At 41.8% G+C, this 15,716-nt stretch overlaps 1 protein-coding gene across 1 annotated transcript in view; it reads right to left on the bottom strand.

The window, feature by feature from the left end:
• Positions 1-1,205: 1,205 nt before the first annotated feature.
• CTDSP1 (CTD small phosphatase 1) overlaps positions 1,206-15,716 on the bottom strand; it is a 28,067-nt gene continuing 13,556 nt past the window's right edge. The window contains exons 2-7 of the mRNA XM_026665533.2: positions 13,946-14,094; positions 11,861-11,962; positions 11,222-11,278; positions 8,248-8,340; positions 6,482-6,667; positions 1,206-6,105 (exon numbers count right to left, since the gene is read on the bottom strand). Of these exons, the coding sequence (XP_026521318.1) occupies positions 5,977-6,105; positions 6,482-6,667; positions 8,248-8,340; positions 11,222-11,278; positions 11,861-11,962; positions 13,946-14,094 (716 nt within the window). The 3' untranslated portion in view covers positions 1,206-5,976. The remainder of the gene's footprint in view (positions 6,106-6,481; positions 6,668-8,247; positions 8,341-11,221; positions 11,279-11,860; positions 11,963-13,945; positions 14,095-15,716) is intronic.

The raw sequence follows: 15,716 nt of genomic DNA, 5'->3' as shown, positions 1-15,716 counted from the left end.
TGTCTGTGACCCTCCAAATAACGGAATTTGTCTTCCAACATGTAGAGGGTTACACACCCATTCCTCACCCTTACTTTGACTATTTGCTCATAACGGTGATGATGCCTTCTCTTCTCTGTAATATTTCCAGCTCTCCAATTAGGACACACAATCTAAGTTATTCAAACTAACAGTGCTCATTGTTTTCCTCAAGGGGTTCTAAATAAAGAACACAGGAATAAAATCGTGGAAAATGTCTAATGGCTTGGCTTTGCCTGCTATATTGAAAAAAGAACCTCTTTCTAAGCACTAAAATCATCATCTACAGGTAGTCCTCAAGTTATGACCACAATTGAGTCCAAAATGTCTGTTGTTAAGTGAGGTATTTGTTAAGTGAGTTTTGCCCCATTTTTACAACCTTCCTTGCCACGGTTGTTAAGTGACTTGATAAGTTAGTATTGTTGTTATGTGAATCTGGCTTCCTCACTGGCTTTGCTTGTCACAAGGTGGCAAAAGGGCTTTCTGACAAGCAACCTTGGAACACAGCAATGGTTAAAAATATGAATCAGCTGCTAAGCATCTGAATTTTAATCACATGGTCACGGGGATGCTTCAAAGGTTGTAATTGTAAAAAACAATTACAAGTTAATGTTTTCAGTGCTGTTTTTTGTAACCTTGAACTGTCACTAAATGAACTGTTGTAAGTCAAGGACTACCAGTAGGTCTATCATTCCCTCTTTCTCTAATTTGCTTCAAAAAACAGACCAATGATCCAATGAAGACAAGTATTCAAACCTTTCAAAAAACCATTTGTACTGGGCAGGATACTTTCTACCTCCAAAAGCTACCTTAAAAACTTTTTTTTTTCTCCCATGGGTAGCAGGAAACATGACAATGGTGTGATTTATACAACAGAGCTGGAGTTCTCACATAGAAAACTCTCTTCTAAAACCTTGGAGAGGTTTAATAAAATAACATAGTCAAGCCTTTTAAAATTTAACACGTCTGTTTTAAGGCCGATAAAAAAAATAAGCTGCATTATCATGCCATTATAAGTCTCTTTTCCCAGAGATTCTATCTGACAAGGAGAACTACTGACCTAGAGTAAATGAGGTGACGCAAAATTGGAGACACTCCCTTACATAAACAAGGCTGGATAAATACAAGCAATTGCTTTCCCTCTACCCACGCAGCTTTCACTTTCTGTTACACAAAAAGACAGAGACTGTTTTTTACAGTTTTGTATTTTTTTTTCTTCAGATATTATTTTACAGTTTTGACTCCCACAAGAAGGCACTTTCAATTGGCAATTTTATCACACACTCTCCTTCATGATTAAAGATTCAGCTTGTGGTCTTCAGAGAGAGAGAGAGAGAAAGAGAGACAGCCTGAAAAACCTGAATGGGGAATCATTTCTCCATTCACGGGGAGGAGAACTAGTAACATGAATAATGTGAGAAGATGGGGATGTGGCATCTTATTCAGCCACTTCAGAAACTCCAGGAGCATGGTGTAGTAGCCAACCTATCTCGGTTCCTTGAAATATCTAGATGGAGATTTGTGTAGCTCTTTGGAGCCCTCAAACTGGCACTGAGAAACAATCCCAGTGAAGTGCTGAGTTTTCAAATACTCTTGTTAGAATCAAAACTGGCTCGCTGGCACTGAACCGTTAGCCTTCCTAATTCAAGAAATGAAACAGGATGTGGGAAGAAACTCTGTGGAGAAAGTGAGAGAGGCGTCGCTCAAGCAGCTGTTTAAAAAGGGGCTTGTTTGCTGTTACCTTAAAAGATTATGATGGGGTGGTTTGGTATGAGAACCAGTCTCCAGTGGGGACAGAAAGCAGTGGAGAAGGGAAAAGGGAATAAAAGCACAAATATGTGAAAAAGGAAAGTAGAAAGAAGAGAAAGAAGTTATTTCTCTTCCACGGAACAATTTGGGGCTTTGTATATTTGATGCAGATGAAAAAAATGAGTTTTTCTGTGGAATGAGACCACTGACTTAGTCTCATGTTAACTCTTAGCCAATGTGGCTAGTAACACTGGCCCTGACCAATACTGTGTGGATTATTTCATTCCTTTGCCTCAAAGAAGGACTGGGAAGGTTTCAGGCACTTGGTAAAAACGGCAGAGGCTTTCTCAATAGAAGTATCAACTCATGGGCAGAAAACATTCCCAATGCATTTCCTTTTATATCAGAAATGACAACAAAGCACACAAAAATAATCACCATCTCCCATGAACAGCATTATAATACAGCAATAAAAAAATCATCATACTTTTTCCCATTCCACATTTTCCTATTTTTCCTATTAATATATACACACATATATACATGGTATACATATTTATATGATCTAAAAGCATGCCCAGTTAAAATTCTTTCTACATTCTGTAAATAAAATAAAAAAAGCCATTCCCACCCCACAATGGGGTGTACTGGGCAACTCCCTACACAGAATTTGGATTAATCTTTAAAGGGAATCTTTTGGTTTGTGGGAGCTAATGGGTCCAAGTTGGCCTTTGGCCTCTTTGGGGGTAGGGAAGGAGGAAATATTTCTTGGTCCTGCCAGAATGAAGCAATTTCTCATGTTCTCAATTTATACCATCGAACACAGCATTAAGGAGGCAACTGAGGTAGGGTGAGAAAAGGAAAAAAAAAAAGATACAGTTCAGGCCAAATTTAGCTACTCCAATGGAAAAACTATGTACAGGCCAAAGGAGGTTGATTCCATCCTTAAATCAAGATGATCCATTGAAGCAGCAAAGAAATATGCAGTCTAAGTTTACACAATAGAAAGTTCACTCTTAAAACAGTTTTCTGCCCAACGGTGTGTGCATAAATTGTAACCATATTTTTTTTTTGCCCCCACAGGCGTTTCTGTGGTTGGAGAAATAACAAAAACCAGCCTTAAAACATCACAAGAGTATTCCTTGTTAATTCAACCTGACATTAATATAGATTGGCTTAAAAGATCATATGGAATGATTAAAGATCATTTTGCACTACATTTTACTTTTGCCTCACATCAATTTAAAAAAAAATATTTTAGAAATACTGTACATTTTAAAATGTGTTTCGAAACAGTTTCGCTGCTGAAAACCGTGACACAACATTTGAAGAACTATAAAATCTGGAGAAAGTTATTCAATGCATATTTTCAGTGTTTCAATGCATGTTTATCCAGGAAGTGCAAATCTGGCAAGCCATTGAGAAAATCGCCAGGTTCAATTTCTCAAGGACTGCTAAAGACCTTAGACCTACACGGTCTTTCCATACAGTACTAGCAATCGATGCCATACCTATAAGAAGAAGAAGGAAGGAAAAAAGATGATGACAGTAGTCTTAAGGAAAAACAAAGCTTCTCTTCTTTGACCGTCCATTATATTTCCTTTCTTCCACTCGCTTCAGATTGTTAGAACAATGCTGTTTTTTTAATGGTTCTTTTTTTTTTTGGGGGAGAATAAAAATAAAATAAAAAAGGAATATGTTTATCTACTGTTCAAGGAATCTGCAGTTTGCATTGTTGAAAGATGACCTGAATTTAATTATCATTTTCAAACATACCTGATCTGACAGCTGTGGTTTCTAAACATCCTGTCACTCTTATTCAGAGGGAGCAGTATGTTAATCAGAACTGTCTGGCCAGATGTAGACCAGCAGTGATCAGCTACATCAACCATTTCTGGTCCATTGTAACAGTAAATTTAATTGTTGTTTCATGTTGAAGAAGACAGCAGTGAAGTTCAAAATGAGCTACTAATGAGCAACCAAGATCTGCAGTACCCTATGCCTGAGTTAAGATTCTTGGGGTCTACGGCATCTTAATAATAATAAAAAAGAGAAATGGGCAAAGGCACAAGGAATTCTTACATCCCGAAAATATTTTAAGGCAAATTTAAGATGGCACTGGAGAGGAAACCAAGGCAAATCCATAACCAGAAATAGTAACTAGGCAGAATTCCAAGAAAATTCTTGTTTGGTATCAAAATTTTCTATTAAACAGGCTTCAAAGATACTGGAAAAAAATTAGGAAAAAACATTGTGAACCACAGGGATGGGTCAGCTTAGTTTCGCTGAAGCATCACCTTATGGAAACCGCGCCCCTCCCCCCCAGCACTGTGGACAAAGCAGCAGAAATGGAGACACCTCCTTTTGGCACATGACCTCTGCTTTCTCTTCCTCATGCTATCCCAGCAAGTCTGTTGATTCTAAAAGGCACAGTTTGCCCCACATACTCCGCAAATCCAGAAAGATTACAGATTTCTAGGGAGGCAGTGGGATTTGAAGGCACCGACTGTAGCACAAGACAAAAAAAAACACACACACACACACAGTGGTCAAGGAATGAATACACCTCCCACATCCCATCTCTCTGTTTAGTCTAATTCTGACTGATGTTGTATCACTGAAAGGACAGTGTCAAAAAAGGGCTTAAAGGCTGGAGGAGGAAGGAGGAAGGGCTGACACACGATATGGAGAAGATGCAAAGAGGAAGATTCCAAAGCATTCAATGTAAATACTGTAGGACGGGATCATTAATCATTTCTCTAAGCTGTGGGAGGGATCTGTGGCTCTCCAGCTATTGCTTTAGGATCCCTTGTGCCTCCTTCATCAATATCATAACAGCTGAGGAAACCAGGAATGTTCTTCAGCAACATATGGAACCATGGCTTCCCAGCTTCTGTTCTTTAATATTGGATTCTCTCAATTATAGAACTTGACTATCCTTTCTTTCCCATAGAATTTTCTTTCTTGTCAGCCATATTTCACATCTCAAGGAGACCCTTCTCGGCCTTCCAATGCCACCTCAAGTCTTTCCTCCTAAGCAAATGTTTGTATCATGAACCACCTTATCCCAATATAATCACATAAGTGGCCTGAGAGTTCTATTTCCAGAGATTTTTTTTTTAAAAAAAATAGGGACTCAACTCGTCTTATTTTCTTGCTAGTAAAGGTGACATAGCTGATTCGCCCAAAGTCTCAGCAGGAAGAAGCAAACCTGATTTCCCCCCCTCTCCTCCTTACGAAACATCTCCAGCCCTTCTATTATCTAATTTACAGGAGGGGGGAAATGATTAAAACTGGGAATTCTTCCAATCTCTCTCTTCTCCCCTCACTGTGTTTGGAAATTTAGGAATTTTCCCACAAGGGGAGGGGGGAGGTATTTCCAAGAGGAGCAAAAGACAAAACTGACCTCACTATTAGTCCCAAGAGATAGCTTATGTGTAATAGTTATTATACACGGTCCACAGCCCCTTTGTGAAAGACTCGGCTTAAATTTTAAGCCTTTTGATGAAGCAGAAACATTTTCTCCTTTAAGGGTGGAGCTGAGTCCACTAAAAAAAAGTCAACCCCCTCCTCACATCTTTCTATCAGTTTTCTGTATCCCTGCTCCATCCACACCACTTTAGTTCTGTTTGTTCTTTTTAGCTTTTCTTCTCCACCTTTTCTTGAATGTTTTCAATCTGGGCTCTTCCTAGCCGATCAGTGATTTTAGAAATCACTTTTCCTGAAGTTGGGACAATGGAGATATATGCACAGATACAACAATGAAGTGCAGTGAATACCTGGGAAAGAGATTTGTGTATCTGCCCCCAAGATGGTGGCAAACGAGTGGAGAACTGTTCTGATTAGGAGGGAAAGGACCATAGCTAGATCATAGCTTTGGTTACATTTGATGTTTTGTGTGTATGTGGAGAGGAAAGGGGCTGAGGTCCTGGTTTCTGCAACCCATAATTCAAGGGGAGAAACTCTGAACCATAGCAGCAAGGAGGTTTCCTTCCTGGGGTTCAAGATCACATTCAGATGCTGAAGTTTCTTCTAGTGCCTCATGGGAATAATTGCTCTCTGCTGCCTCCTGCAGGGTTTCCTGGGCACTGCGTTGCTTGTCGAGGCCGAGGGAGCAGGCCATCCTGCTCAGCAGAAGGAAGTAGCCAAAATGGGCACACCTACCCCTCCGACTTCCCCTGCCCAAAGCCCTGCCCCCTCCATTGGTCACTAGCTAGTAGTCCGGTGCTGCTTTAGCACGGTATATACATCATCTACTTTACTGAGTCTTTCAAAGAAAGGCAGCAAGTCAAGCAGCTCCGTGTCAGCCATGTTGTCAAACCATGAAGCCACAGGCACCTGCCGGGGGTGAAAAAAAAGTAAGGGGTTACTGCATTGGTGGCTACTGGTAATTCAAGTAAAAGCTACCAGGAGCAGCTATTTTATGTAAGCACGCTTCTTTATGTGGTGCTATGGATTGCATATGGTGTCGCTCTACTATTTAGCTTTCAATTGAAAAAGAAAAAAACACATCTGCACAATGCAATGGTATTAAGAAAAAGACCCTTTGGGGCCCAAGTACCAAGTAGAAAGTTATCCCCATGTCCTCTCTTCTTCAGGCATATATTTTCAGGTCTGTTCAAGAGACACTGCAGAGGGCAAGGCTTCCAAATTGATATGGTTGCCTCCCCAACCCCCTCAATTTAGAAAGTTGCTAGCTCCCTCCTCTACTTACAGCATTATCAGGGTGGAAGACGTAAGAGGCCGGTGAATTGTCTACAATGATGATCCGTGTCAGATCGCGTCCCAGGCGGCTGAGGTCCTTGACATAATTGCCCCGGTGGAAGACACAGGACTCACGAAAGAGCCGAGCACGAAAGGCTCCCCACTTGTCCAATAGATCAGCCACCGGATCGGCATACTAAAATTGGAGGACCAACAGGAGTTAAGGGAAACCAGTTTGACTAGATTCTCCAGACATTCTAATGGGAAGAGTGTGTGTGTGTGTGTGTGTGTGTGTGTGTGTGTGTAGCATTAGGATACACTATTTATTCCTATTGGTTTATTTCCTGCCAAAAGCCTGAAAGTTTTGTATTCCTCAGGGCTAAATTGGAAATCAAGATTAATAAACTCTTTCTCCAAAAGAGGCCTGGCTTTTCCAACTAATTGTTAATTAAAGTTGACTTCTACTGAGGACTTCGTCCAGATTGCCTTTTAGTTGCAAAAGACAGAGGAAAAACCCAACATCTACAGTACAGGTAGTCCTCAGCTTGCAATCATTCATTTAGTGACCTTTCAAAATTACAACGGCACTGGAAAAACTGACTTACAACTGGTCCTTGCATTTACGGCCATCGCAGCTTCCCCACTGTCACCTGATCAAATTTTGGGTGCTTGGCTACCGCTGTGTGTTTACGTCTATGGAGATTCTTAGTTATACAGGTCATGGTTGCATTTAAAAGACAAAGTCCTCTCTTTTGAAGACAGCAAAGTCCACATTTTGGATAGAGGGGACTGCTGGTTTGAAAGAGGGGTCAAAAAGGCCAACTATGTCAAAGTTGAACAGCCCCCTCTCAACAAAGGGGGAGGGATACAACACTGTCTATCTCCAGTCTATAATACAGTCCTTTCAACCGTTCCAAGAAGGCTCCACACTCATGTGCACCACTCAGGTGACCCTGAAGAGATAGATATTTCCAGGTGACCTTAACGACTTGCTAAAAGAATGCAAATGACCAGCTTTCTGCAAGGAGTATAAATCCTTCCATTCCTCACCATCCAGCCAGAGCTAAAAAAGCTTCTTGGATGAGAAGTGAAACGTCTTCAGAGAAAAATCAGAAAGTCCACTTGCCTCTTGAAAAAGCACCTTTGGGACACCATCAATTTACAACTGTTGTAGCATCCCAGGGTTATATGATCATCATTCTCAGCTGACTTCCAGCAAGCAAAGTCAATGGGGGAATCTGGATTTACTCAATGACCACATTTCACTGAACCACTGCTTTGATTGACTTAGCAACTGCGGCAAAAAGGTCATAAAATCTGATGCGACTTCCTTAACAAATGCCTTGCTTAGCAACAGACATTCCAGTCCAATTGTGATTCTAAGTCAAGGTCTACTTGTAGTACATTTGCTTTTTTAGGATCAAGGAAAATGGTACAAAAGAATGTCTCAACTTTGAAATATTTCGGAATTTTTCATCGAACAAAATGTTACAGAAATCCTGGGGTGAAGAAACCCAAAGCACAGAATCTTATTTCAGATCAGTGGGAGTAGCTTTCTACTGCAGCTTGCAAGAGGGAAGATGGATTTCTGGGGACCAGAATTTCTGGATTAATTCTGAGTTTAGAATGGATCAGGAAGTTAACTGGCCAAAAAGGTTGTCATGAGCATCTTCTTAAACTCTCTCTTTCTGTTGGCTAACTTTCTCCAAACTGAAGGCCATTACTTTGAATACTTCATAAGAAAACAGGACGATAGGCAAAAGAAGAGAATCATACCTTTGCCAGGCTAGCAGTGAAGAGTACACACTCAAAGAGCTCACCCATCCGCCTCAGAAACTCATCCACATGGGGTCGCTTCAGTACATACACCTGGTGAGAGTAAGAGAAATCATGGAAGGGGATCATGGAACAAGTTGAAGATGGGGGCTCTACATCTACTTACTTGGCCAACAAACCAATGGACCCAGTTCCTTTCTAAAAGAAGGCAGTGCTTAGCATCAGAATAAGCCCACCTGAAGACTAGATGGCAAAACTGGTTGCCCAGAAAATAGGCTATTTATTTATTTATGTATCACGCATATGTATATTCTGCCTTTCTTCTAAGACTCTGGGTGGTTGATAACAGCAATAGAATAAAATATCAAAACATTCAATAAAGCACTGCATATAGGAACAGCCACAAAACTGGCCCAAGCAATAAAACCTGATCAGAATAAAATATCAACTAAACAAGAGGTCTGAATCACTAAAAGTTGAATACCTCCCCCTACAAATGAAATGAATTTCCCTGCCTAATGGAAAACCAACAACAGAGAGAGTAGGTGCATGTCCAGCAACCAGGTGTTCCTGTCAATTGGGGTCATCCTGAAGATGGTTTTCTTTCAGTTCATGTCCCCTTCCATCACAAGGGGTGGGGATCCTAAGCGTCTCCTCCCCTAAAAGACCACACAGAATGGGTAGATGCCATTTGGAGGAGGCAGCCCCTACAGCAAACTGGAACTGCTCCTTATACTGTAGGACTTTATATAGGTTATAAGCAGATCTTTGAATTGGGCTCAAAAGCTATCAAAGAATTGGTGGAACACCACAGTAGCATGTCCCCCTGTTAGCAGGCTGGCCACTAGGATCAGTACCAACTCCAGTTTGCAAGCCATCTTCAAAAGCGGCCCCCAATAAAACCTGTTGCTGTGCTCTGAAAATATCTTGCCAAGAGCATGAGTCACAACTGCCAGGTAAAGGTTGCAAATGTACCAGCTTAGCTGGGTAAAAGTCCCCTGGCCATGACCTCCACCCACTGCTCCAGCAGGAGACGTGAGTCCTGGAGAAACCCAAGCAAGAGACATTTTCTGTGGTGTTCTACACAGGATCATATTCAGAATTATCACTGGAACTGATTGCTCCTGGATAAACAGGGCCTCTGGGGAGAGAAGGGCAGAGATAATAAAGAATGCAAGATCCCTTAGCAGATTAAAAAGCTAATAAATGACACCTCAGCCTGAGAAAAGCCAGAGAAAGAGGCCCATAATAAACTCACCTTGATTTAGTAAAAGAGAGGGAAGAGGGAAGGGTTTTAAGATTCTGTTCTTATGCCCGTATAAGAATAAAATAGAGTTCCATGAGTTCTTGCTGGGTCTTGTTTCCTGACCTGGCCTTCCTCGAAGGGATGATACTCAGTCCAGCAGAAGCCATGAGTCTAGCAAGACCACCAAGCTCCAGACCTTTTCAAGTGAGGGAGGGCAATCCTAATCAAAGCTAATCACAAAACTGTTTTAGAAGCTCCAGCTTGCTGGAATTTAGAATTTACTTTCAGCTTCTGCCTACTATCCAGATCCTCAACACTCCCCCGCCCCTGACACACACACACACTGGGCTAGGGCTTTCCAGCAGCTCTGTCGCAGCAGAGAGGACAATGTGCTGTCGAGGGTCATGAGGATGCTGAAGATACCTCACTGCAAACTGACCAATGATATCTACCCAAGGTTTCGTACAGAAGATAAAAAACAGCACGAGAATGGCAATGCTGGGTTAAAAGAGGGGACGTGTGGATGATCCTCCTCTCGTAGCAGTAGCCCAGAACTTCACCTGCCACACTTCACTCTGTGTAATGGCTGTGAGAGTAACCTTGAAGAACAGGAGGAAGAACTGTAGCCAAGGCAATAGTCGAATAAGAGAAATCTTTAACTCAGGGGTGGAATTTGAGAAAGCATTTCAGATTGCACCCTCCCTAGTTCTCTTTAGGATAAAGGCAGGGATGGGAGAGGCACATTCAGAGTTGTATGATTCTGTTACTGTGACCCTATAATAAAAGTTCATTCTTATTATTCGTGATTTTGGTGTTCAAGCCTGGTTTACCTCAAAGGGCTGACACCCTGAAGAATACTGAAGATGTATGGTCCCCAACCTCAAAAGCCTCTAACTGACCTATGAAGCCAAGGTACTTCTAGATGTGGTTCTTCTCTGGTACCTGCTCTGATTTTACTTATTGGATTTTTACCAAACACAGAGATAGAGATGGAGGTATCTTCCACCTTGAAGATCCTCCACAATTCCAAGAAAGGCTGGGAAAAGATAGCTTGCACCTTTTGCACAACGAATCAAAGCAAGAAGCTCCCCCACATTTCAACATGTAGCACACAACATCCATCTGAAAGGGTTCAAACTCCAAGGTACGGAATGATGCCACTGGGCAATCTCATCTGAGAACTGTTCAAGGCATGCTGGGCCGTTGATTCCTTTTTGAAAGTGAGCACGTATAACTGTCATGTCCACTGTGATTGATGCTGCTGGCTGCCTCCAAGGCCAAGTAATCGAGAACAGGCTGGTTGCAGTACCTACAGCCTATCCTGGATTACTTGAACCTAGCCGCAGCCTTTGTAATTGGGAATAGCAATCATGATATATATGGAGGTTTTGGGTTTCAACCTCAGCTCCATCACAGCTCAGCCTGACCGGTGTTTAGGAGTAGAGAGGAGATTTCCGTATGTTGAATCAGGCCATTGGGGTTCACATGGTCTAATGATCAGATATGTTCTTCTTAACTGATCTAGACATGCTAGGGTTGAGTAGAAGATCTTCTCACAGAAACAGATGCTGTACTATCAGATGGACCTTTCTCCTCATGCTGCTCTCAAGGGGTATCCCATAGCAACCATTACCAATTTAGATTTAATGTGAAATTTGTCTGCCATGCTAGGACCATCCAGACTGGCCACAATCTCTCTTCTCCCATTTTCCAGCATAGATTCCATACCTGGTGCATGACCCCGTCAATCTCCACTGGGATGATGAAATCTGCATTGTTCACCGGCTACAGAGGAGGAAGGAAGCACAAGGTAAATCACACCTTCTGAAAGACTTCTTCCTACTACCCATCTCCCTGGTTTTGAAAAAGTTATGTTGGAAACACTTCCTGGGTTTCTGAAACAAGATCAGCTTCTATTTTTGCTCTGCCAACAAATAACCATGTATATCCTTCCTTCATCCACTCCAATAGTTTGGAAGGAGTAAGTTTGGGGAAAGCTGCTCTGATGTAGAAAGTTTAAAAATATAGCTGTTAAAAATCTCACTTAATAGAACTGCCTCGAATAAAAATCAGCAGAGGAAGAGGAGAAGGAGAAGTAGTAGTAACAGTAGTACTAGTAGTAATAGTAGTAGTAGTAGTAGTAGTAGTAGTAGTAGTAGTAGAAGAAGAAGAAGAAGAAGAAGAAGAAGAAGAAGAAGAAGAAGAAGAAGAAGAAGAAAGGAAGGTAGGAAGGAAGGAAGGAAGGAAGGAAGGAAGGAAGGAAGGAAGGAAGAAAGAAAGAAAGAAAGAAAGAAAGAAAGAAAGAAAGAAAGAAAGAAAGAAAGAAAGAAAGAAAGAAAGAAGAGAGGTAAGTATGTAAGAACTGACCTTAAAGGAACTATGTACTAATGTCTCATCCAAGTCAATCACCACACAGATTTTACTGGCATCTTGGGGTTTGATTTCTGGCAACAGGTATTTGACTGTGCTCTGCAGGGTGAGAAAGACAGAGAGACAGGTATGCATATGATTAAACATCTGGATTTTAAAAAGACATGGAAGCAAGGAATTTCAACCTCTGACACCTGGCATGAGGGACAATGGGAATTAACCTGTAAAGAGCATGAATGCTCTACAATCAGAGGTCCTCCGTGTGTTTTGTGAAAAGTGGATGCTGTCTTCTTTTAGTTTGCTTCCCCATATTAGCATCAAGGAATATTTGGCAGGCATCAAAAACTCTGCCCTCAGTCCTCTATAGAACAATATTAGACAAAAGGATAGCCAGCACCCAAGATAGGAAAACTGAGGATTAGAATAAATGAATCTCTCTCCCTCCCTGCCTCCCTCTCTCCCTCCCCCCTCTCTCCCTCCCTCCCTGCCTCCCTCCCTCCCTCCATCTATCACCCATTCCCTATTTTATGATTCCATAACTATAAAATATAGGCTGGGAAGATAAAGTAGCTGCAATGGGGTGCTTTACAATTGAAAACAGGGGGAAGAAGTTTGGAAGCCAAGCCTAAGCATTAGCAGTTATACAACTGGGCAAAAGAGGGCACTAGTATATCAAGGCTCAGGTGATCTAAAAAAACGAATCAGCTTGGGGTCGCATTTAAAGGGAGTTGGTACCTCAGGAGCTCTGAATAATTAAAGGCTCTGGTGACCTCCCAAAATTAACTAGAAAATTCATACATTAGCACCAAGCTTAGCTTCTTTCATCATTGTTTTTTTTATTAAAAAAAAATCTATCGGTTAAAGGGTGTGTTATTGTCCTGGCCGCCCAGCCCAGCAGTGGGATTCACATTTTTTTACTACCGGTTCTGTGGGCATGGCTTGGTGGGCGTGGCAAGGAAAGGATACTGTAAAATATCCAGTCAGAGGTGGGATTTGCAGGTTCTTCAATCTACTCAAAATTTCCACTATTGGTTCTCCAGAACTGGTCAGAACCTACTGAATACCACCTCTGGCCCAGCCCCTATAGGCAACAAGCTACAAATCTTGAGTGATGCCAGAAATATAAAAGGCTCTTAATAAGGTCCTAATCTTTTTCTTAAATATTAGTGAGTGGACAGCCTAAGTTGCTAATGTTTGATTTTTGTGTAGTCCAGTGCAAATACCACTTGGGTACTTGTTCTATTACGGAGTGGTCTTTCAAATATAGACGCAACCCAATCTCTAACTAGATTGCTATCTTTGCAGCTTAGACATCAGAGAAATGCTAGGCAAGACAGCCATGCCTCTTTTTGCCCATCCCCTCATGCTGGTCACCTGACATTATCTATTGGCAGCTAAGCAACAAGGGATCATGTGACAAGAGCTGCAGCCAAATGCATTTCAAAGATCTCTGGGTTGCATGGCAGATGTGCCATCTATGTGGAATGTAACCAATTCTCCTTATCCAAGTTTAAGAAAGAAATTAAAGCATTGTGGAGGGTGATTAATGCATAGTAAATGGTCTGCAATGGGTATTCTAATTTCTCAAGCTGTTTTCTGGTTCCCAGAGCTTAATGTCACCTGATGACATCCATTAAAGTTTTTACACCTTCTCCAACCTAGAGCCTGGAGTCTTACTGTTTTGAAGATGTTATCACTTGACCAAGGAGCTTGGGAATTTTACCTGGAGCTAAACTTGGCCTGAGAATTCTCAATGGGTAGAAATATCATGAACTGAAAGAAGGGTGTGGACAACAGTCTTTTCCTGAAACCTAACATATCCTTTCCCAACATAGCATCTATTGGATGGTTTGGACTACAATAGTCATCAGTCCCAATGGTGCACAATCATTTCTTTTGCTTGCTAGGAGGACGATGTTTCAATCCCACATATCTGGAAAGTCATGGGTTGGGGTATGAACTCCTTCCGACAAATGGATCTCTTGTTCTCAGGAGCACCAAAGAGACTGGTTCCATCCTGTAAGACCCTTGATGACCAAAAAATATATATATCCCAGGAATCAAAGAGACAGTTCAACATACCTTGGTCACCGAACCGTTTTCTTCCACCAGCAGTGGGGCATTGTTGTTGACAGGGATAGGCTCTGAGTTGTCATGGCAAAGGCAGCAAAAAAGGGATTGGAAGATGCTGCGGTTCCTGGGTTTCTTGGAAGATGTTTGGTTCTGAACACCTGCAGGGTTGGAGAGGGGGGTAGGTGGCCAGAAAAGACAAACAAGTGGAAATGAAACTGCACAGCTGTCCTGTCAAAAGATTTTACTGCCTAAGACAAGAACAAGGAGCATCCCTCGCATTCCATGTGTACAAGCCAAGTGGACTGCAGGAGGAATTCTCCTTCAACCCAGAAATAGGAGGACATATCTCCTTGCATCTGAAAACCACGGGCTGGCTGAGGAACACAAGACTCTGTGATTTACAGCTCTGAAACCCAACACTCTTTTGCTGTCTTCCAGAATTTGTTGCTTGGAGCACCTGTCTCATTCTACCTAACAGTAGGCTGGCCCTAAGGAGAGGTATTCTACTCAACCTCTGCCCAAAATGAAAGCCTTACCCAAGCATCTATCTTCTTCCTTTTCAAGCTTCCTTTCTTTAAAGTGTCTTTGACCCATTGCAAGATTGGAAAGTTCCATACTCAAATGCAGTATGTGTATATGTGAAATATATGATATTATTATCTTGCAAACTATCGACATCTATTAGGCAGCTCTTATAATAGGATTTACTTGATCAGTAGAGTAGCTTTCTCTTCTCTTCACATACTCATATTTTGAAGATGTAAGCTCACATTTGCCATGGTACCATATTGTGCATGGATGCCTATGATCAAAATAAGTTTATTTCCTGAGATGAAGGCTGAGAGGTGGGGAGGGAAACCACAACACTATTTAAGTGAATACTGTAGACCAGGGGTGTGAAACTCACATTGTCACGGTGGCGTGATGTGATATATCGGGACTTTCCCCTCCTTCGCTAAACCAGGGGGCATGGCCAGCACGTGATGCATCTGACCCATATGCTGGGAGTTTGACAGCCCTGCTGTAGACCAATGGCTTTCTACCTAACACCCCGCTAGGCTGACTTTAGCAAGGATGCATATTGATTCATACAGTCATTCGTTTCAAATTATTACTTCAACAATGGATATAACCTGCCAATGAAAAATATCATCTCTCTATGAGTGCGTGCATTTATCATTGCAAGGAAGAAAAAAATAAAAAAGATAAGGTTTAAGCAGGATATTTGGTTGGATCATGGATTTCTAAATAAACCCATAACTGCATTCAGCTCTGTAAGTGAAGTAGGTCTGGTTCACTTGAGAAAAAGGTGGATCAAGGAGACATTGAACAAGACCGATCGGCAGCTTTTCTTAAGTCAGGCTTCCCACAGGTTGATACTTTCCAGTTGGATTTCAACCATCCTCCAACCAACACGGTTATCTGGTCAGGGAACTGGGGTGGGTGGGGGTGGGGGGATTAAAAAACGCAAGCATCTGAGCAGAACCAGCTTGTAGGAGGTTGGGGGAGAAATCAAGCAGGTTGGATCCTCAATGGAGATATGGAGCTTTTCCCAAAAATGGAAAAGTGCCAGACCAAGAGGATGCGTGGGTATGATTGAACAGGGGGGGAAAGGAGCATGCAAGTACTAGGCCTAATTATGGAAGGGAGAGAGATTAGTCAGGGCTCTGCTGAAGTGAGAAGAGACCAGGTTGAAGGAATCTGATTTTAGCTGTTGAAAATATTTTTCAATATTAAGACATTTTTGTTCCTATTTCTGATTTTCTGACCCCGACAACTG

This window comes from Notechis scutatus, chromosome 1 (genome assembly GCF_049901735.1).
Source record: "Notechis scutatus isolate UNSWTSFEM ecotype Mainland chromosome 1, rNotScu1.2, whole genome shotgun sequence".
In the NCBI taxonomy this organism is placed as follows: Eukaryota; Metazoa; Chordata; class Lepidosauria; order Squamata; family Elapidae; genus Notechis; species Notechis scutatus.
This window is presented reverse-complemented; position numbering and strand designations above follow the sequence as displayed.